The sequence below is a fragment of the Quercus lobata genome, chromosome 8 (genome assembly GCF_001633185.2).
Source record: "Quercus lobata isolate SW786 chromosome 8, ValleyOak3.0 Primary Assembly, whole genome shotgun sequence".
Classification (NCBI taxonomy): Eukaryota; Viridiplantae; Streptophyta; class Magnoliopsida; order Fagales; family Fagaceae; genus Quercus; species Quercus lobata.
In genome coordinates, this window is record NC_044911.1 from 22,924,689 (window position 1) to 22,941,395 (window position 16,707).

Below are 16,707 nucleotides of genomic sequence, written 5' to 3' on the forward strand. Positions count from 1 at the left end.
TTTGACAACCTTGGGGGAAACTGCTTGAAGTGTGTTTGATCAATATTTCTACCAAACTTTTAAAATATGTAGTTTCATTTTTAACTTAAGAGATGGACATATACTTCATTAGGTGCAAATTTAAAATGAAGAAATCCGCTTAAAGATAGGAGTAGCCACTGTAGATAAAAATATGAGAAAAAACTGCTTTAGATAGTTTGGTCATGTTTAGAGAAGAGCAATTAATGCACCACTAAAAAAGAGTGAGTTGATCCAAATTAAGAGAATGCAAAAAGGAAGAAGAATACCAAAAATAACATTAATAGAAGTAATATAAAAGGACAAGTAAACTAAGAAAGTAATAGAGAATATGAGATAGAATAGAACAGAAGAAAAGAATACATGTGACCGACTCTAACTAATTTGTTGAGAATCCATAATTGACCCCAAAATTTTGGGATTAAGACTTTGTTGTTGTGGTGGTGGATGTGTAAAGAGGTTAGAGGATTGGAAAGGTAGGGTGGGGGTAACAGTGGTCTGTCTTGTTAGATCGGTGGTCTAATCATAGGGTCCAACAAAAAACATATAAATTAATTTAAGAAATCAACAAATAAATATGTGAATTAAAAAAATATATAGGTATGTCTAAATTACTAATTAAAATTAAGTCTACAAACTAGCCGTCTTATATAATTCATGTTATGGGTATAAGTTAGGGGCAAAACAGTAATATCACTATGTGCTCCTTATATATAAATAATATTTTGTGTTACGGTTAAGTTAAAAAACTCAAGACATGTCTTCCCCTCAACATGGTATTATCAAAGCATACCTTTATTTGTCATTAACCCCACTAACCACAACCCACATATGGTGTAATTGCTATTCCATATGTTTCGACAAGAGTCCAAATTGCTGATATATTTACCAAAGTTTTATGTAAGACTTGTTTGGGTTTATTATGTAACAAGCTGTGATTGTACGATATATACTCTCCAATTTGAGGGGAAGTATTATGGGTATAAGCTAGGGGCAAAATGGTATGTAATATTATTTTATGCCTAAGGGTTAAGTTTAAAAAGCCAAGACACATTTTGCCCTCAACAAAATCAAGGTTTCACAAGTAACCACAATAGATAGAAGTTTGCAACAGGCTACATCACCTGCATCATGAACTAGAAGTAACCTTGCATATGGTTGGAAGAAGTTTATATAGCAATAGCTAAATCCCATTTATAAGGAGACAACCCCTCCCCCATTCAAAATCAAGTTTACTTAATAATGTGAAAAGTTACTTCTGTTACTCGTTAAACCTTGATTTTCAATTATTTTAAACGGCTAGGTTTTAGACACATTAAATCACATGGCCTAACCTGACCAAAAAGTTTGCAACATGCTGCGTCACCTGAACTGCTTCCTCTGAGTGTGGAATCATTGATAAGCCCCATTCAAAAGCGTTTTTCTGCAGTGTATATAATCAATCATCTCATGTATGAAATAAGACCACTGCATATATATATATAGAGAGAGAGAGAAGTGGAGGTGTAGATAAAGATCAGTTTGCGACTTAATTGCAGTTTATCAAAGCTGTAACACAGTACACATCAGTTGACCAAGACATACATGCGGTATGGCACCCAACTAAGTGTTTCAAGTGCAAAATATATTCAACGCTAAAATTTTATCACTTGCAGGATAACACTTGCTCCCATTTCCTTAATGCTTGTGTTAGAATTATGGTGAAATAATTAAATTCACCATTTTCTAACAGCTCAAGCTTTGGGGATAATCAGTGATTTATCATAGTATCAGAGCAGGAAATCATAAGTACAATCCCTATCTCCACTCTACCTCCCATTTAATGTTAAAATCCACACATATTGAACCTCACTTTTTATGGGAGAATTTGGGCCCACAAATGAGGTGGGTGTTAGAATTATGGTAAAATAATTAAATTCAACATATTCCTAACTACTTAAGCTCTTAAGATAATTGGTGATTTACTAGTTTGCATAATGAGGTAGGACTAGGGCCCACCAACAACAATCACTATTTGGATGCAAAAATTGATATGAAAAGAAGTAATAAACCATTCTTATGAAAGGGAAAAAGTAGTGTTCCTGATTTCAAACCTTTCATAAAATAGCCATTACTTGATACAAAATCCCCCAATTGGTTGTGGTGTCATGTTTTTACCCCTTCTAATGGGGAAAAAAAGAAATATTATTCTCAATTCATTTGTGTATTCTGAATCAAGAAACAAGTTGAGGGGAAAGAAATTGAGTTCCATTCAAAAACTTGAATCACACTCGCCTGTAGGCTGTACACATCCACTTCATCTAAATTAGACTGTGTAGGCTATACACATCCACTTCATCTAAATTAGACTATTGTAGAGGCCAATGAGTTTTGGTTCAAATTCTGACAATCTCGCAACTTAGAAAACAATCACACGTAATAAGATTATGGGACACATAATATAATAGTACCTCTGGATGCCATTGAAAGGCAGTCACGGGATAGCTGTGTGAATGTACTGTGGAGACATAGACCTGATATAATTATTACCACTAGATTCAGAATGATTTAAGAGGATAAAAATAATACGAAGAGGTGAATGTAGTCAAATATTTAATGTGACTTTGTGAATCGATCTAAGATAAAATAGCACGAATACATTCAGTACCTTGTTATCTTCATCTGTGCTGGTTGTCAGGACCTTAAAAAAGCTGGATAAATTCTGGTTCTCTTGAAACCTTTCAGGTGAGATACCATACTGTCCCATTGAGTAACAAATGTATAAATAAATAAATAAAGGGAAACACAAAGGAACAAAAGAATTTGCTACTCAAAGTTTGCAAGAAAGAAGATCGGCAACATGGAGACAGGGTCCAAGATTGTACTCCAACTAAGGGAACGAATTTAAAACAACACCTTCAATCTAACTTAAAAGGATCTATCCATGCCAAATATTTTCAAGTGTTATCTTTTATACCTCTTTCAAACCATTTTGGACTTAAGGTCAAAACCCAAATCCCTTCGATGAATTCTCTAGTCCAAATGAACCTTTCAAGATTAGGAGAAAGATAATCATTATTACATATTCCTAGATTGTACCAGACTCGATCAATTACTCCATAGAATTATTTCCCAATATATGCAAAATTAATATAAAAATAATAATATGATGTAAGAGCATTCACATTGGGGGGTGTAAAACCCCCCTAAATTGTTATTTTACACCCACATATACCTAAAACTGGCTTTACCTGGGTATCTATTGTTAAAAAAATTTACCAACTTGCTATAGTAACATCTTAAATATAAGAATTTCTGTAGCAAGTTTGTAAAATTAAAAAATAATATTTTATTCTAACTTTATCTCTCCTCTCCCCTCACTCTCAACTCTTCTGCCTCTCTCATCTTACCTCTCTCTTCTCTCTCACCTCTTTTCTCTCTTCTCTCTCTCATCCCTCCCTTCCCTCAAACCCAAACACCTACTACCATGGCCAACTTGGCCCAGGCGGTGGATCTGGCATGGCCAACCTCAGCCGAGGCGGTGGAGATCGGCGTGCATGGGTATGGATCACGATGGGTTTGGTTTGTTGTGCAACTCATGGGTTTGATTTGTTTCGGGCTGGGTAGTGGAGCTCATGTGTTCCAATGATTTGTTCAGTCCCTGATTAATAGGTGCTGTTTATGCTGCAGCAATGGGGAATCAGTGGATCACATTCTTCACTGTAAGTTCTCTCACCTTATTGTGTGAAACTTTTGTAGTGTTTGGGATCTAGCGGGTAATGCCGAGGTTAGTTAGCTCTTTTTTCTTTATCTGGAGAAACTGGTTTGGAAAGCATCTTTCAACCATTTGGAATATGGTCCCAGCATGTTTAATGTGGTTAGTTTGGTAGGAACACAATACCCACATTTTTGAAGAAAATGAGAGAACATTAGATCACCTAAAATCTCCTCTTTGGTACTCTGTTTCATTGGGCTTGTATTCGGGGGTGTACGAATTGTATTTCTTTATCTAAATTCTTCGTCTCCATTTCCTTTAGTTCTTGATTAGATTGTATTTGTTTCTTGCTCTGAGCTATGGATTTGCATGGGTCACGGTGGTAGTTTGATTGATTTGGGCTTGGGTTGGGTTGATTTGGTGTGGGTCAATGGTTTGGGTTGGGTGGATTTGTTTTGGGTCCCGATCTAGTGGTGGTGGATCATTTTGACCTGTGCTTGTGGCGGTGGTTTGATGGGGTTTTGATATGGCTGGGTTGCTTTAGAGGAAGAGAGAGAAATGAATAAATAAATGAATAGTGTTAGTTGTATTTGAAAATAAGAATTGGGATGTAGTGTGAATTGTATAATGGGTTGTTAATGTAGATAAAGTAGCTTTTTAGATGGTAATATGAGTATTTTTTTTAGACACTTGGATGTGAATGCTCTAATACATGAGAATTGGCAAATGGAATGGAACAACTTTAGTGAAATTTCTTATGGGGTGGCTTGGGAGATGAGACTAAATTTCATTTGGTAAGGGCTATGATTTGTGCCCCTTTTCCTTTTGTGGGTGGGGTGGGGTGTTGGATATAAGGAATTTGAGACATTTCAATAAAGCTTCGCAAGGGAAATTATTGTGGCGATTTAGTATTGAGAGAGAAGCGCTATGGCGCCAAGTTATAGAGGTGAAATATGGTTGTGAATGTGGAGGCTGGTGTACTAATTCAGTTACTAGTGCTTATGGGGTGAGTTTGTGGAAAACTATTAGACGGGGTTGGCCAAATCTGTCACGTTATATTCAACATGAGGTTAGTGATGGGACTTGTGTGAAGTATGGTGTGGGGAGAGCCCTTTGGCTGTTTGCTATCCTGAGTTATTCTAAAAGGCCAGTGTGGCTGATCTTATGGGGTTCAACAATGGGTTCTTCACTGGAATGTGCCCTTCATGAGGGCCGTGCAAGATTGAGAGTCGGAGTCCTTGACCAACTTCATGGATGCTATCTCTGGTGTATTGGTAGGGGGGAATGGGGAGGATAGGATGTATTGAAGGACAGATAAGATTTTTACGTTTTTGGTTACTATTGTCTCTTTATTGGTCCTAGTGATTAGTCATTCCCTTGGAAAAGCATTTGGACCAGAGTTGTTCTTTGTATGGACGGTAGCCTTGGGGAAAATTCTAACGACTGATGATTTGAGGAAAACGGTTTTGATTTTAGATTGGTGTAATATGTGCAAATGTAATGGGGAATCATTCGATCACCTATTACTTCATTATTCTATTGCCACAGATTTGTGGTCCATGGTAGTTTATTTGGAATGTATTGGGTGATGCTGCAATCTTTTGTTGAGTTGTTAGCTTGTTGGCAAGTTCGATTTGATCTCCATAGAAATGGTGACATATGGATGGTTGTGCCCCATTGTTTGATGTGGTGCCTTGGATGGAAAGAAATAATAGGAGTTTTTGGATGAAATAATAGGAGCTTTTGGATGAAGAAATTATGTTATAACTATATGCGAAAATGATAAATTTTGTCTTACTCCCTTGGTCCTAAATTGTTGGTCTTGTATTTCATTTTTTGGGATGTCCAAAGCCCACCAACATTGAGTTCAGACACTAGCAGGAATAGACCAAAAGAGTTTGATCCCTGTTGCAAGGTGTAAGCAGTATCGCCTTCCCAAAGTGTGAAAAATTGTTTGGGATTTACCCCAACCACCGTGTGTTCTCTATTATTCATCAGTATGCCCCATTCAAAAATGCGTAACGCAAAGAAATTTCCTCCTTCCTCCACCATCAACTAAAAAAGCTTCGATTCAACAAAAAAAACTACGAATCCTACCCATACTGATCCGTCAAAACTTAAAAAGCTGAAGAGAGCCTCTCGGTCTCTTAGTCACACGGGCAACGCAGACCAATGTAGATGGAGATTTGGTTATTCACCCATGTTGTGCTTCACCGGTAGGAGTGTCCTGCTGCCCCGAGAATATTCAGAATATGGTTTTAAGCTTCAGTTCTGAAGGGGTTAGTATTTTTGGCTCCAAGATGTTGTTTGGTGGGTTGGTTTCAGAAGTTATGAGGTCGATGACTTGAATTTGTGCCGCGATTGGTTGGACTTGGACCATCTTTTCCCGATCTTTTTTTGGGGTTTTTGCGAGCTGGGTCACTGGGTTTGGGAGTATCAGGTGAGGAGGTGAACTCTTTTTCTAGTAAGGAATTTTTTAGCCTTTCTTGGGACATCATGCTTGTGGAGGATGTAGCTGATTTTTTTGTGGGTTTTGGTAAGAGAGAACTTCCAGATTATCTTCCTCTAAGGATTATTGCTCCGAATGGGTCGACAACTTCGGTACAATTAGAGGAGGTCACTGAGATGTTGAGTATTGACGCTAAGTTGGATATTTTTGGATGGGTGAAACACAGAATTCCCGATTTCAGTAAATTGGTTGGGCTGTCCATGACCCGACATGAGAAGCTATGCATTGCTCTTTTACAAAGGCTAGAAATTGAGATGGAGGCAGCCAATGTGTTACACAGGAAAGTGGCTAAATCCAAAAACAAGGTACGTAGAAAGCTGCGAAACTTGATCTCTTTGATGAATTATGATGGGAGATAGAGTGTTGGTTTTGTGCTGGTGTTAGTAGATGGGAATATTTTTGTTTTTATGAAAATAAAAATTATTTCGTGGAATGTTATAGATTTAAATGATCCTCAGAAACGACTTGTGGTGAAGAATTTGTTGCGGGAGTGGAAGTGTGATGTAGTTTGTTTACAAGAGACGAAAATTGCTAGCATGAATAGACAGTTGATTTGTAGTTTGTGGAGCTATCCGTATGTGGATTGGGTTGCTTTGGAGGCCGATCGGACTGCTGATGGGGCTTTGATTATGTGGGATAAAAGGGTTTTGAAAAAGATGGAGGCTATGGTTGGTACTTTCTCAGTTTCGGTTAAGTGGCAAAGGGTGGTGGACGGTTTTATATGGGCATGGTCGAGGGTTTATGACCCAAATGAAAATAATGAGAGGGGTCACATGTGGGATGAGTTGATTGGTATTCAGCAGCATTGGAAGGTACCATGGTGTTGCTTTGGAGATTTTAATATTGTCCATTTTCCAAGTAAGCGAAGGGGTGAGACGTGTATTAACCTGGCTATGGAAAAGTTCTCTGGATTTATTGAGGATCTTAATTTGATTGACTTGTCTTTGGAAGGAGGTAGCTATACTTGGTCAAGTGGTACTAATCAACTAGCGATGTCTAGGATTGATAGAGCTTTGATTACTCCAGATTGGGAGGAACACTTCCCAAATGTTATTCAAAGGATTTTACCCCGTCCTATTTCAGATCACAGTCCAATTCTCTTGGAGGCAGGGGGAATGGCGAGGGGGAAAAGTCCGTTCAGATTTGAAAATATGTGGTTAAAGACGGAGGGGTTTGTGGATAGAGTTCAATCCTGGTGGAATCCGCATTCTTTTGTAGGTACACACCTAGTTTCATGCTTGCCAAAAAATTAAAGGCTCTGAAAGAGGACATTGTGCTGTGGAATTGCCGAGAGTTTGGTAATGTAGAGCGTCATAAGAAACAATTACTAGAAGAGTTGAAAAAATTAGATGCTAAGGAAGGGGATCTTGGTCTTACTGATGGGGAGAAATGTTGTAGGGTAGATTTGAGGTCCCAGGTGGAGCATCTTCTTTCTTTGGAAGAAATTTCCTGGAGACAAAAATCTAGGATGTTATGTATAAAGGAAGGGGATAATAACACCAAGTTCTTCCACAAGATGGCTAACTCCCATAGAAGGTATAATCATCTGAGAATCTTGGAGATGGGTGGGGTGGTTTTTGAGGAGGAATCCGAGGTAACTGCTCAAGTAGTTCAGTTTTATAGAAATTTGTATAAGGAGTCTGAGGGGTGGAGGCCTTTTGTGGAGGGTTTGGAATTTGATTGTATTGGGGATATGGAGAGGGTTTGGCTTGAAAGGAAGTTTGAGAGAGAGAGGAGATTTTTCAAGTTGTAAGAGACTTGGAAGGGGACAAAGCTCCAAGTTTGGATGGGTTTACTATGACTTTTTATCATCATTGTTGGAGAGTAGTAAAGAAAGACACCTTAGCGGTTTTTGAAGAGTTTTTTCAACTTTATAAGTTTGAAAAATCTCTTAACGCTACTTTCATTTCTTTAATTCCAAAAAAGAATGATGCCTCTAATATTAGAGATTTCTGGCTTATTAGCTTGGTGGGGAGTGTGTATAAAATCTTGGCTAAGGTTTTGGCAAATCGTTTGAGAATGGTTTTAGATTAGTTGATCTCTGAGACTTAGAATAGCTTTGTGGGTGGGAGACAAATACTTGATTCGGTTCTTATTGCGAATGAATGTGTTGATAGCCAAGTGAAGAGTAAGGTTCTTGGGGTCATATGTAAACTCGATGTTGAGAAACCTACGATCAAGTGAATTGGGAGGCTTTTCTGGATTTGTTGAATAGAATGGGCTTTGGGGTGAAGTGGTGTAAGTGGATTCGCACTTGTATATCCACAGTTCAATTCTTTGTTTTGATTAATAGATCTCCAACTGAATTTTTTGGTAGCTCAAAGGGTTTAAGACAAGAGAATCTGCTATCTCCTATGCTGTTTTTGATTATGATGGAGGTTTTCAGAAGGATGTTGAGAAGAGTAGAGGAAGCTGGTTTAATCCGTAGTTTCAAAGCTGAGGGTAGGTGGGGTGGTGGGGAATGTGTTTCACATCTATTGTTTGCAGATGATACTGTTCTATTTTGTGATGCAAATGTATAGCAAATTCTTCATATTCGGTTGTTGTTACTTAGTTTACAGGCTGTAACAGGTTTGAAGGTCAATGTGCAAAAGAGTGAAATGGTTCCAATAGAGGAGGTAGATGATGTGCATGCCTTGGCTGAAATTTTGGGCTGCAGAGAAACTTTGCCTATGTCTTATCTTGGCATGCCGTTGGGGGCTTCGCATAACTCTGCTTCAATTTGGAATCCTATCTTGGAAAAAATTGAGCGGAAGTTGGCCAGGTAGAAGAAGTATTTGTCTAAGGGAGGTAAATTGATGCTACTCAAGAGTACATTATCTAGTCTTCCTAACTATTTTCTATCGCTATTCATCATTCCTACTTACATGGCTAATAGAATTGAAAAGTTGCAAAAGGATTTTCTATGGGGTGATAGCAAGACTCATCTAATGAGATGGGATAAAGTTTGTACGCCTATAGCCAATGGGGTTTAGGTATAAGGAAACTTCCTACTTTCAATAAGGCCTTATTGGGGAAATCGCTGTGGTGGTTTGGGAAAGAAGAGAATCGGTTGTGGAGAGTGGTAACTTCAAAGTTTGGAGAAGAGTGGGGGGGATGGACTTCTAAGCTAGGCAGGGGAGTTCATGGGTGTGGTTTGTGGAGAGGTATTCGTATGGGCTAGGAGGATTTTAGCAAAAAATCTTCAATTTGTTGTTAGGTTGGGGAATAAAGTGAGATTTTGACAGGATGGGTGGTATGGGGATCAACCTTTCCAATTGGCTTTCCCGAGGCTGTATGGTATTGCTACAGACAAGGAGGCCTCTGTAGAAGCTTCTTTTTCAAGGTAGGGGACAGAGGATAGAAGAATTTGGGATGTTCATTTTATTTGAGAATTTAATGATTGGGAGATGGATGAAGGGTTACATTTTTTTCGTATCTTGGGAGCCAATACTCTTTCAATGGATGTTGGAGACCGGATGAGATGGAAGTTGAAGTCTAATGGGAATTTTGACATCCGGTTGTATTATAACAAGTTGCGGGATTCTCCCTCAGTTGTCTTTCCTTGGAAAGGTATATGGAGAGTTAAGGTCCCTAGGCGTGTTTCTTTCTTCGTTTGGTGTGTAGCTTGGAATAAGATCCTAACGGGTGATAACCAGAGATTGAGGAGCTTGGATTTTGTGGACTGGTGCATTATGTGTCGACATTGTGGGGAGACGGTAGACCACTTACTTCTTCATTGTGAGATGGTTTATCGGTTGTGAAGCTTTGTTTTTATAACTTTTGGATTGTCGTGGGTTATACCTAGATCGATTCCAGATTTGCTTTTTCGCTGGTGGAATTGGTTGGGGAAGCATTTGTCTCAAATCTGAAATTTAGTTCCATTGTGCATACTATAGTGTATTTGGAAGGAACGGAATTGACGGACTTTTGAGGATTTGGATAGTTCCAGTGATCAGATGCTTGCTTCTTTCAATGGAACTCTTTTTGATTGGTCTCGGGCTTGGAGACTCACTACTAGTGATTCTCTCTCTTCTTTTCTTAGCTCTCTTTCTCTTTTGTAATTAATCTGTTGCTTGGTTTTCTTTTATGTATTTTCTCTATTTTTTTCTTGTAATTTTTGGGTTTGCCCTATGCCTTTCATGCACAGAATAGCCTTTCATATTTATATCATTCTTACTTATCAAAAAAAAATTGTCTTGTTTCTAAAATTAAAAATCATTAATTTACTGAGTTTCCTATTATGTCCCTTCCAAACACAAGCACTTTAAACAATAAATTTTTTTGAGAACTTTGTTTAAGGGTAATTTTGGAAACTTTTATCTTTTTAATTAGGAGACAAAACAATAAATGATGTTCTATTACAAAATTGGGTTTTCTAAACAGGACCAAAAATTTGGAATGGAGGGAGTAACTTCTTTATTGTTTTTTTATAAATGAGCCATCAATGATCTGGAACTTACACGATGGTTTTGCATGACAAGACAATCTGTACTCATTTTTTTAAGCAAAGTTGGAGGAAATCTGCAAAAGAAAATGGATATCAAGTTGGAATAATTAGTGCAAAGAATCACATACAAAATAAGTATAGTAATTCACCTCCTAACATTACAATATAAAGCTCAGACTAGTCAGAAAATCCCAAAAAGAAAAAAGTTCAGCACTTATTTTTCCCAAGGCCAGCTTCTAAAAACTAACCATAACTCCACATTTAGAAGTTGAACTCTTTCACCTATACCTTTCAGTCTGCCATGCAAACCATACGCTTTGAGGATCCACTTAAATTGAAGAGATATTGCATTGTGTAATTGGAACACATACAAGCTAAACCATACATGAGATATTAAAGATTACCATACTTAATGGATAAAGCACGTTCACAATTCAGAAGTTATATACTTTTTTCTTTTTTGTAACTAAACATTATTATAAACTGGTGAAGCCATGCCAAGAGTCTTGTAGAAGTGGCACTGCCTGGTTCTTCACATGGAGAGAACCAAGGTTCAAATGCCTCCTCTCCCACTTGTTTTAAACAAGAAACTAGTGAAGCCAAATCTAAGCTAGGTATGCAAGGTGAAAAGTAAAAACAATGCAAGAGAATGCATCAAGGCCCTATCCAACCAAGACTCCACATTTACTGAAAGACATGCAATGTCTTCTTAGGGGGAGACAACTGACAACCCATTTCTGTGACCAACCTGTCCCTTCATAAATTATGCCTAAGAACCCAACTCTTAATAATGATGATGTGATGCAGCACATACCAAATCACTGATCTGTTTTATTCACTGCAAAAGAAGTGGACTTCAAGTCACGAAAAAAAAGGAGTCACAGAATCAAGTCCTAGCTTATCCCCTTCAAAAGGTATTTGTGCAGATGGAAAAACTTTAGGGTAATATCTCATTAAAGCTTCAAGCTTATTTATTATATATTCCCCTGATGATGTCATCATAGTTCAATTACCTAGGAACTTAAATATTATATACATTTTTTTTGAGATACAAATGTTGAACATCTCTTATTTATGCTTTGCTTGGAAGCAGTGTTAAGCTTGAAAATGAACTTGGGAGAAAGTGAGGCTGTTCCCTTTGCAGAAGTCAATGATATCAACGGCTTGGCAAATGTGTGCTGTAAAGTGCGCTGTTTGCCTATGAATTATCTCAGTATGCAATTGGATTCATCATTTAAGGCAAGAGGCACAACGTTTCTATAGAGAGTCAAGCCTAAGTTTACCATGCATAGGAACAATTTGAAAGGAAAAAAAATAACAATAGTTTGGGTTCAGTTAAAGTTTTGCTGGCAGCAAATATGTAGATGTCTTTTAGGAGTGTTGTATCAGATACAGTTCAAACACATAGCTCACTTTCCTTAAAATGAGTCACAGGTGAGAAAGGCCTATGTAAGATTTGGTCTAGCTTTTGGCCTGAGTAGTTTTTAATTTTATTCTTCTACTACTTACAGCATTGTTTTTTCAGCATCTCCATCTTCTAGCAACAACTTCGAATGTATATAATTTTTTTTTTTTTTTTTTTGATAAGTAATAAAAATTCATTGATATCAAAAAGAGAAAGACACCCAAGTACACCGGGGGTATACAGGGGAGAACAAATCAAAAACGAACATTACAAAAATCAAGAAAATCCAAAATAGAAGAAAAATGATGGTTTCTCCACACAAAAAACCAATCAAGTAAGGTTCTAAAGAAAAGAAGCTTGAGATCAGGCATGGAACGCTCCTTGTCTTCAAAACACCTACTATTTCTCTCCTTCCAAATACACCACATCAAACGATGAGGAACAACCATCCAAATATCCCCATTACGATGGCGGCCAAAATGACCTTGCCAGCAAGCCAAAAGCCCAACAACAGAGAATGGCATAACCCAGCAAACTCCAAATAACCCAAAAACCATATCCCACAACTCCGAAGCAACCGGGCAATGAAGGAAAAGATGGTCAATAGTTTCACTATTACACTTGCACATATAACACCAATCCAAAATGCAAACCTTTCTTTTCCTTAAGTTATCAATTGTCAGGCATTTCCCCAAGGCTGTGGTCCATACAAAGAAAGCCACTCTAGAGGGAATCTTCTGCTTCCAAATGCTTTTCCAAGGGAAAAACTGCTCACTATGGCCAACTAGAATATGGTAATAAGCACTGACCGTGAACCCCTTACTCTTACAAGGCAGCCAACATCTCTTATCTTCCCCGTTCCCCCTTACAGGAGTGCAATAAATGGAATTGATGAAGCTTCTGAAAGCTTCCAATTCACGATTATGCACCTCCCTACAAAACTGAAAATCCCAATGGAGGACTCCATTGGTGAACCTCATTAGATCTGCCACACTTGCCTCTTTGTTACAACAAATCCTATCTAAATCAGGATAGTGGTCTGCGAGAGGAGAAGATCCACACCAACGATCTAGCCAAAACTGCACTTTTGATCCATCTCCAATTTCATACAGAATAAACCGAGATAAAGAGTGCCACCCCCTTCTAATACTTTTCCACAAACTAACTCCATAAGGACCAAAGAAAGAGCTAGAACACCAACCACCCCAATCACAACCATACTTCACCTCTATCATTTGACGCCATAGAGCATCCCTCTCTTGCCCAAATCTCCATAACCACTTCCCTAATAAAGCTACATTGAAGGTTCTCAGATTCCTAATCCCCAACCTACCTGAAGAAAGCGGAGTACACACTATAGACCAATTAACCAAATGAAATTTGGGCTCGTCTCCTAGGCCACCCCATAAAAAGTCCCGCTGAAGTCTAGCAATTCGGTTGGCCACAGAAGCGAGAATAGGGAATAAAGAAAGAAAATAAGTAGGGAGATTAGAGAGAATGCTTTCAATTAAAGTGATTCTACCTCCCTTGGATAAATATGATTTTTTCCAACTTGCTAATTTTCTTTCCATCTTCTCTAGAATAAGATTCCAAATAGACTTGTCCTTAAATTTTGCCCCCAAAGGAAGACCCAAATATTTCATTGGGAGAGACCCTTGCTTGCAGCCTAAGACAGCCACCAAAAGATCCATGTTATGAACTGCCCCCACAGCCATTAGTTCAGACTTATCCAAATTTACCTTCAGACTAGACATAGCCTCAAACCAAATGAGCACCATACGGAGAATCAGAATTTGATCAATATTAGTATCACAAAAAATCAGAGTATCATCAACGAAAAGGAGATGGGAAACCATCAAAGATCTTCCAGAAGAAGCACCTACACTAAAACCTGACAAACGACCTTCATGGACAGCCTTATTCAACATTCTACCGATGGCTTCCATAACCAACACAAATAACAAAGGGAACAAAGGATCACCTTGCTGTAACCCCCTAGAACTTCCAAAAAACCCATGGGGAGTACCATTAATGAGGATAGAAAAACGAACGGTAGATAAACAAAAAGAAATCCATTGCCTCCACTTATTAGAAAAACCACAATGCTCAAGCAAGTTAGAAAGAAATCCCCATTTCACGTGATCAAAGGCTTTTTCAATATCCAATTTACATAACAACCCTGGCTGACCAGACTTCAATCTACTATCAAGACATTCGTTAGCAATAAGAACGGAATCAATAATCTGCCTATTTAGAATAAAGGCGTTCTGGGGAGCTGAGATGATCTCTCCTAAAACCATGCGAAGACGAGTAGCCAAAACTTTAGCAAGAATTTTATAAACCCCCCCAACAAGGCCGATAGGCCGGAAGTCCTTTACCTCCACTGCTGAAGCTTTTTTTGGAATGAGAGCAATGAAGATTACATTCAAGCTTTTTTCAAACTGACCTGTAACATGGAAATGGTGAAACACAGCCATGAGGTCGGATTTGAGAATCCCCCAGCAGGCTTGAAAGAAAGCCATCGAAAAACCGTCAAGCCCAGGAGATTTGTCCCCATTAAACTCCTTGATGACTTCAAAAATCTCAGATTCCTCAAAAGGTCTCTCTAACCAATCCACATTACCCCCTGAAATCCTTGGAAAGTCTAATACATCCTAGAAAGGATGTTGTTCATGTTGCTCAGAGTATAGGTTCATATAGAATTGAACAATATGGTCAGAAATCCTATCCTGGTTGGAAGACAAAGCCCCTTCAATCATAAGGTTATCAATACAATTATTTCTTCTATTAGAATTAGCCATCCTATGAAAAAACCTCATATTGGAGTCACCCTCCTTTAAAAACAACACTCCGGACTTTTGCCTCCAACTAATCTCCTCTAACAAGGCTGCCTTCTCAAGATCGGCGCGTAAGGATGCTTTTTCCAAATTCTTCTCCTCAGTTAGAGGTTGATTGTCCTCTTTTACATCTAGAGCATTCAACTTGCTCCATAATTGCTATTTCTTGACTGAGATATTGCCAAAAACTGTTTCGTTCCACTTCTTTAGGTTCGTTTTTAGAACAGTCAACTTCTTGGCAAGAATGAAACTAGGAGTCCCTTGAAAATGGTAATTTTCCCACCAAGACTTCACCTTATCTAGAAACCCCTCCGCCTTCAACCACATATTCTCAAAACGAAAAGGAATACGCCCTCTGCAGTGACTCCCACTCTCCAAAGGAATTGGGAAGTGATCGGATAACACTCTAGGAAGCCTTTTTTGGGAGAAATGAGAGAGGTAATCTGCCAAAACTGGAGAGAGAAGAAACCGATCTATTCTAGAAGCTGAGGTGGAGTTAGACCTTGTTTAAAGGCCTTCCTCCAGAGGATTGTCCATAAGCCCATGAAGAGATATAAAATCCAAAAAATCATACATGCAACGAGTAAATCTTCCTGCCCCTAACCTCTCCTAAGGAAAGCAAATGACATTAAAGTCTCCTCCGAAACACCATGGTAAATTCCACCAACTGTTCAAGCCTGCCATTTCCTCCCACATAAATTGACGATTCCTGTTCAAATTTGGACCATACATACCTGTGAAAGCCCACTCAAATTGGTCACTGACGTTTTTGAACCTACACGAAATCGAAAAAAACCCCACTACTTCCTCTATCTTTTCAACCACCCTTCTATCCCACATGAGAAGAATTCCACCAGAAGCACCCTCAGAACCCAAATATAACCAATCTATGTAAGGACAGCTCCATATACTTCTAACAATTCCTCTTGTAACCCATTCCAACTTTGTCTCTTGCAAACAAACGATATCAGCCCTCCAAGAACGTAAAAAATTACAAACCTTAAGCCGTTTTTCCTTCTCATTCAAACCTCTAACATTCCAAGATATGATCTTCAAATTCATTGGAAAGTGATTAGAGCCCTGTCCTTACCATTACCAATGCGCCTTGAAGAAGCTGAACCATAATTGACAGAGCTAAATAAACCCCTCAATTCCCTAATTCCTTTCCTCCCTGAGCTCTTCATAGCTTTATCAGTTTGTTCCTTAATGGCCCTCTACTGTAACTCAGCTTCTACAGCCAACAGGAATTTGGTTGCTGACTCTTCCAAACCTTTGAGGGATGTCCCAAGAAAATCATCAAAGCCACTGAATTTTTCCTGAAACCATTCTGAGTAATTGTCCTTACCCAGCAATTTCTCCTCATCCAGAGATGCTGACCCTTCAGAAATATCCATGACGCCCATGGGCAAAGAGAAAGCCAGTGGTTCGACATTTAGAGGAGGCGAAGAATCAGTAAACTGGGAAGCATCCTCGGAACAAAAATCTGAAACCCAATCCTCCAAAGTAACATTAGCCCCTTTTTCCAATTCTGAATTTAGCTCCTTACATTCCGATGACACCCCTGGTGCCGTTGGCAATTGGTTCGAGTCGTCCACTCCGGCAACGACCTCTCCCGATGGCAAAGAAAATTGGATCGGGACAGCCACCCTCTTCCCATCTCGTAATTCAAGAATCCACTGCTCTGAATTTCCCCATTTTTTGATGACGTTATCTGTGTGCTCATGGATGATCCGTTGAATGTCACGTTGCAAGGCCACATCACCATTGGAGCACAGGGACTCATCCACGGAAGCATCGGAACTCATAGACTCAGTC

The 16,707-nt window shown here is 38.7% G+C and overlaps 1 protein-coding gene across 4 annotated transcripts in view; it reads right to left on the minus strand.

Annotated features, from left to right (window-relative positions):
- LOC115955772 (gamma-glutamyl hydrolase 2-like) overlaps positions 1-16,707 on the minus strand; it is a 50,797-nt gene that overhangs the window by 19,342 nt on the left and 14,748 nt on the right. For 3 of the 4 annotated variants that reach the window (XM_031074097.1, XM_031074096.1, XM_031074095.1), the window contains 4 exons: positions 10,664-10,724; positions 2,666-2,755; positions 2,469-2,531; positions 1,353-1,441 (listed from right to left, as the gene is read on the minus strand). In XM_031074097.1, coding sequence (XP_030929957.1) covers positions 1,353-1,441; positions 2,469-2,531; positions 2,666-2,755; positions 10,664-10,724 — 303 coding nt within the window. The remainder of the gene's footprint in view (positions 1-1,352; positions 1,442-2,468; positions 2,532-2,665; positions 2,756-10,663; positions 10,725-16,707) is intronic. The other variant, XM_031074098.1, reaches the window with a different exon arrangement.